The 6,699-nt window shown below is 45.6% G+C and overlaps 1 protein-coding gene across 3 annotated transcripts in view; it reads left to right on the top strand.

Annotated features, from left to right (window-relative positions):
- Nucleotides 1-6,699, top strand: part of ATP6V0A4 (ATPase, H+ transporting, lysosomal V0 subunit a4) — a 71,672-nt gene that overhangs the window by 59,871 nt on the left and 5,102 nt on the right. For all 3 annotated transcript variants that reach the window (XM_010854929.1, XM_010854930.1, XM_010854931.1), the window contains one exon: nt 5,320-5,430. In XM_010854929.1, coding sequence (XP_010853231.1) covers nt 5,320-5,430 — 111 coding nt within the window. The remainder of the gene's footprint in view (nt 1-5,319; nt 5,431-6,699) is intronic.

Below are 6,699 nucleotides of genomic sequence, written 5' to 3'. Positions count from 1 at the left end.
GCTTTTGAACTGTGGTGTAGGAGAAGACTCTTGAGAGTCCCTTGGACTGCAAGGAGATCCAACCAGTCCATCCTAAAGGAAATCAGTCCTGAATATTCATTGGAGGGAGTGATGCTGAAGCTGAAACTCCAATACTTTGGCCACCTGATGTGAAGAACTGACTCATTTGAAGAGACCCTGATGCTGGGAGAGATTGAAGGCAGGAGGAGAAGAGGGTGACAGGATGAGATGGCTGGATGGCATCACTGACTCAATGGACATGAGTTTGTATAAATTCTGGGAGTTGGTGATAGACAGGGAGGCCTGATGTGCTGCAGTCCATGGGGTTGCAAAGAGTCGGACACGACTGAGCGACTGAACTGACTGACTACACACATACAAGTACGCAACTGATAAGGGCCCATGTTAGTGACGTATCACAACATGAACACCCTAGGGTGACCAGCACTCAGGTGGAGACTCAGAACATCATCAGGCCCCGGAGTCCCTTTGTGCCTGCTTCCTGTCACTCTTGGCCCAAGGTTGACCATTACCCTGATTTCTAACACTGTAGGTTAGTTTTCCCTGTTTTTGAACTTTATGTAAATGGAATCCTGCACTGTGCCTTCTTTTGGATCTGGCTTCCTTCCTTTGATATTATATTTGAGAGATTGTATGTATATGATTGGCATATAGTATTCCCTTGCATGGATGTACCACAATTTAGTTATCTATTCATGTATTAATAGTTGGTTTTCAGTTGCTCAGTCATGTCGACTCTTTGCCACCCTGTGGGCTGAAGCCTGCTAGGCTTCCCTGTCCTTCACTGTCTCCTTGAGCTTGCTCAAACTCATGTCCATCGAGTTGGTGATGCCATCCAACCATCTCATCCTCTGTCACCCTCTTCTCCTCCTGCCTTCAATCTTTCCCAGCATCAGGGTCTTTTCCAATGAGGTGGCCAAAGTATTGGAGCTTCCGCTTTAACGTCAGTCCTTCCAATGAATATTCAGGGTTGATTTCCTTTAGGATTGACTGGTTTGATCTCCTTGCTGTTCAAGGGACTCTCAAGAATCTCCTCCAGCACCACAATTTGAAAGCATCAAAGTATTGATAGTTATCTGGCTTTTTTCCAGTGTTAGTAATTATAGATAGTGCTGCTCTATACAACCTATGTCTGTCTTTTTGCATGCATTTTATGTGTTTTTAGAAAGTTGCAAGTAGCTAATTTCCAGTTGATTACTATTTTATTTCAGACAGCATCCAGCTCAGACATTGTGAGAAGATTATTAGGGGGGTAGAAAAGTATATTTTGAATAGGAAAAGAGTGAGATTTTCCAAGTCCCCCGGATCACACTTCTACACAATTGTTTATGCTTACTTGAACCAATTTCAGGATATGTCCAGAGAAGTCTAGCATTTAGGGGATGGAAATGGAAAAACTGTCTTCCATGTCTTCTTTGATATTTTCTTCTTTAAGTTGACAGGGAGAGAAAATAGGATTTCAAGAGGACAAAGTAATGTTAACTTGAGTCCCTTTCCTCACGTTGGGGCAAGGAACCACAGGCCAAGGGAAGAGGCTGACCCAGAGCCCCCTCTTGATGCCCGGCACCCTGGAATTCCTGTCCAGAGGGACTCAAGCCCACTTCTGGGTCATACAAAGGGCCAGCCAGACCACTGGGTGCCGCTGACCCTGGTGTGGTCAAGGGGCAGCAGTTTGTGGGGGGTGTGGGTGGGACGTAGAGATCTTGGGTGGGAGTGCCCACACATGAGCCACAAGGCCATGGTCCCTGTGCTGTGAGATGAAATCAGAGGTGAGAGGGGAAGGGTGACCTGCCAGTGCAGGGCCAACTCTCCTGTGCGCCCCTGTCCTGGTGTGGGATGCTGAATTTGCACCTGGCTTTCCAAAAAAGATCTTCATGACCCAGATAATCACGATGGTGTGATCACTGACCTAGAGCCAGACATCCTGGAATGTGAAGTCAAGTGGGCCTTAGAAAGCATCACTACTAACAAAGCTAGTGGAGGTGATCGAATTCCAGTGGAGCTATTTCAAATCCTGAAAGATGATGCTGTGAAAGTGCTGCACTCAATATGCCAGCAAATTTGGAAAACTCAGCAGTGGCCACAGGACTGGAAAAGGTCAGTTTTCATTCCAATCCCGAAGAAAGGCAATGCCAAAGAATTCTCAAACTACCACACAATTGCACTCATCTCACACGCTAGTAAAGTAATGCTCAAAATTCTCCAAGCCAGGCTTCAGCAATATGTGAACCGTGAACTTCCAGAGGCTCAAGCTGGTTTTAGAAAAGGCAGAGGAACCAGAGATCAAATTGCCAACATCTGCTGGATCATGGAAAAAGCAAGAGAGTTCCAGAAAAACATCTATTTCTGCTTTATTGACTATGCCAAAGCCTTTGACTGTGTGGATCACAATAAACTGTTGAAAATTCTGAAAGAGATGGGAACACCAGACCACCTGATCTGCGTCTTGAGAGATTTGTTTGTAGGTCAGGAAGCAACAGTTAGAACTGGACATGGAACAACAGACTGGTTCCAAATAGGAAAAGGAGTATGTCAAGGCTGTATATTGTCTCCTGGCTTATTTAACTTATATGCAGAGTATATCATGAGAAACGCTGGACTGGAAGAAGCACAAGCTGGAATCAAGATTGCAGGGAGAAATATCAATAACCTCAGATATGCAGATGACACCACCCTTATGGCAGAAAGTGAAGAGGAACTAAAAAGCCTCTTGATGAAAGTGAAAGTGGAGAGTGAAAAAGTTGGCTTAAAGCTCAACATTCAGAAAACGAAGATCATGGCATCCGGTCCCATCACTTCATGGGAAATAGATGGGGAAACAGTGTCAGATTTTTTTGGGGGGTGCTCCAAAATCACTGCAGATGGTGACTGCAGCCATGAAATTAAAAGACGCTTACTCCTTGGAAGGAAAGTTATGACCAACCTAGATAGCATATTCAAAAGCAGAGGCATTACTCTGCCAACAAAGGTTCGTCTAGTCAAGGCTATGCTTTTTCCCGTGGTCATGTATGGATGTGAGAGTTGGACTGTGAAGAAGGCTGAGTGCCGAAGAATTGATGCTTTTGAACTGTGGTGTTGGAGAAGACTCTTGAGAGTCCCTTGGACTGCAAGGAGATCCAACCAGTCCATTCTGAAGGAGATCAGCCCTGGGATTTCTTTGGAAGGAATGATGCTAAAGCTGAAACTCCAGTACTTTGGCCACCTCATGCGAAGAGTTGACTCATTGGAAAAGACTCTGATGCTGGGAGAGATTGGGGGCAGGAGGAGAAGGGGATGACAGAGGATGAGATGGCTGGATGGCATCACTGAGTCAATGGATGTGAGTCTGAGTGAACTCTGGGAGTTGGTGATGGACAGGGAGGCCTGGTGTGCTGTGATTCATGGGGTCGCAAAGAGTTGAACACGACTGGGACACGACTGAGTGACTGAACTGAACTGAACTTCCAAGCTCTGGTGAGAATTTATTTGCCAAGACAGAGGCCAGAATATACTTTGTTTGGGACTTTGTTGGCTTGATTTATACCTTTAAAATATTTAGACATGTGGCATGTGGACTTTCGTTTGTACCTTTGCCCAAAGGTCTGCAAATATTAGGTGCAGATGTGCTGAAGAAAGAAAACTAAAGATACTTTCATGCCTAATTTGCAATACGCTACCTGTGAAATCATTCTAGGAACAACTTTGGCCTTGGGACATTAATTTTCAGGGTGACTTGAGTTAAATATTCTTTTCTGACTCAAGGATAAAAATCAGGCCAAATTGAATGGCAACTAGACCTAGATTTTTTTCCCCTTGAATTCTTTTCTTAGCTATTTAAAAAAAATTATTAAAAGTTTTTATTTTTCTTTATTTTGGGCTGTACTGGGCGTTCATGGCTGCGTGGGCTTTACTCTAGTTGAGAGCAGGGGCTACTCTGTCGCTGCAGTGCTCGGGCTTCTCATTATGGTGGCTTCTCTCGTGGAGACCAGGCTCTGGGCATGCGGGCTTCAGTGGTTGCAGCACATGGACTCAGCTGTAGCTCCTGGGCTCCAGAGCACAGGCTCAGTAGTTGGAGCACGTGCTCTTAGTTGCTCCCCGGCAGGATCTTCCCAAATCAGGGATCGAACCCATATTTCCTGCATTGGCAGATGGATTCTTTACCACTGAGTCGCCAGGGAAGCCTCTTAGCTATTTTTATAAAGTAATGCTTTTATTTTAAAAAGTGTGTTTGTGCTGGAAAAGTCTTTGTCTAGTCCACTTGGGCTGTGTAACAAAGTACTGCATCCTGGGTGGCTAAAGCAATAGATATCTATTGCTCACAGTTCTGAGGGCTGTATGTCCACGACCAGGGTGTCAGTATCATCACCTTCTTGTGAGACCACTTTCCTGGTTCACTGCTGGCATCGTCTCTGTGTGTCCTTACCAGATGGAGCTAGGGGGCTCTCTGAAGCCTCTTTTATACGGGCACTAATTCCATTCACAGGGCTTCCACCTTCATGACCTAAGTGCCTTCCAAAGGTTCCACTTTCTAATACTTTCATCTTTGGAGGTTAGGATTTTAACATTAACTTTGGGGGGGTCACAAGTATTCAGACAGTAGCACTCATTAATCCCTCCTGGTTGGATTTGCTAGTAGAAATCTGGCTGTTTGGGTCACAAGACTGTTGGTTTATTGTAAAGAGCATGATTAATCCAGCACCTTCTGGAACACCATGGAGAAAAGTACATGCCCAAGATCAGACTGCCTACTGATGCTACTCTGTCACTAACTAGCCTTAACTAACTGTGCAATCCTGTGGGTTCATTTCTTAACCTTTCTGTACCTTAGTTTACTTTTCTGTACAATGGGGGGATAATTGTGTTTACATAAAAAACATTGTTACAAAGCCTAAATGAGATAATCGAGAATTTAGAACAGTATCTGGAACATGCTGCTGCTGCTAAGCTGCTTCAGTCGTGTCAGACTCTGTGCGACCCCATAGATGGCAGCCCACCAGGCTCCCCCCCCAGGCCCTGGGATTCTGCAGGCAAGAACACTGGAGTGGGTTGCCATTTCCTTCTCCAATGCGTGAACGTGAAAAGTGAAAGTGAAGTCGCTCAGTCGTGTCTAACTCTTAGTGACCCCATGGACTGCAGCCTACCAGGCTCCTCCGTCCATGGGATTTTCCAGGCAAGAGTACTGGAGTGGGGTGCCATTGCCTTCTCTGGAACATAGCTAATATGGAACATAGCTAATAGTTAATGAGAGCCTTTATTTTATAGAGAACTTTTATAATCCTAAAAGTGAATCTGCCATTTCATGTTCTTGTTTGCTGACAGCTGCAGGCCTCCAGAATCCCAGAAGACACCACTGAGAACACCGAGGGTGACAGCTCTGGTCACAGTGCTTCTGTAGGTGCCCATGGGGCTCAGGATGACCACGATCAAGAGGTATTTAAGGGAGTCCCCTGGCGGCCTAGTGGTTAAGGTTTGGCGCCGTCTCTTCCGTGACCTGGGTTTGATCCCTTGTCAGGGAACTGAGAGCCCACAAGCTGCACAGTCAAAATATTAGAGAAAAAATGGCTTATTTAAAGAAGAGGTATTTGGGACTTGACACCCTATGAAGGCTTGCTGTTTGTACAGATTCTAGAGGTCAGTTCTAGCCAGGGAGGATGCTCATGTATTTAACAGCCAGTAGTGTGTGGGCATGACTGAAGTGACTTAGCAGTGTGTGGGCACCAGCCCATCTGATTGGACTTAAGCAGGAGAGCTGGGAGAGTCGGGAGGACCCTGCTGAGGGTGGCCTTGTCATCCCTAAGTCATGGGAAGTTGGGGAGATCTCATGGAAGGGGGAACACTTGAGTTTCCAGCTACTTACCATCCAATCAGGGGGCATTTTAAAATTTTGCCCAGGTACTGCTCTGAGTATGAGGTGCATATCAGTTTCAAGTTTTGTAACACAGAAGCTCCTAAATGTTACCAAGGACCCCTTGGCTCAGAACTGTGCCCCTGGGAGTCTGCTGGTTTATTTTCCCCATCAGTGCCCTCATTTACAATCACAGAGCCCAAATCTGGTCCCTTATCTTGAAGCAAGAGGTGGGTTATTAATTGCCAGTCCTCTGCCCCAATGTAAGCATGAGCAGCTGCCATTGCCTGCTCCTGCCTCAACGCTGGCTCTTTCTTGACTTTGTTCACTTATCTTTGTGACATTGCCTTGCACATGAATTCCCAAACTGTGTTCTTCTCTCCTCCCTCCCTGTCCCTTTCTGTCCAAGGGCAGCCACTCCCCTCCTTGGGAATGTGCCATGTTTCCTCAGACAAGGCAGCTGACTTTTTAATCCCATGACTGAAGTCACCCATAGTCCTGAACCCCGGGATGGGGATTTTAACTGGAGCTGTCTTCTAATTCTGGAGTGGAAAGAGGGTTCCTGTGAGGCCTCAGAGATGCCTCACAGGAAGTGAGGCATAAGGCATATAAGTAGCTCCATTTGTGGTATTAATTACTTTTTAAAAAATTATTCATTTGTACCAATGGATAGTCAGAATTACTGAAAAATTGGATCATGGAAAGTTTTCCGAACAGATTCCAGATATAGAGAGTAACCCTTGTTAGTGGTGATTGATATTAGTAGGTCTTTGAGACCTGCTGGAATGTTTTAGAATCCAACCCACACATCTGACTCATCAAGCCCCAGCCTGTCTTGTACAACCTCCCTGATC

The sequence above is a fragment of the Bison bison genome, unplaced genomic scaffold (assembly GCF_000754665.1).
Source record: "Bison bison bison isolate TAMUID 2011002044 unplaced genomic scaffold, Bison_UMD1.0 scf7180017864352, whole genome shotgun sequence".
In the NCBI taxonomy this organism is placed as follows: Eukaryota; Metazoa; Chordata; class Mammalia; order Artiodactyla; family Bovidae; genus Bison; species Bison bison.
This window is presented reverse-complemented; position numbering and strand designations above follow the sequence as displayed.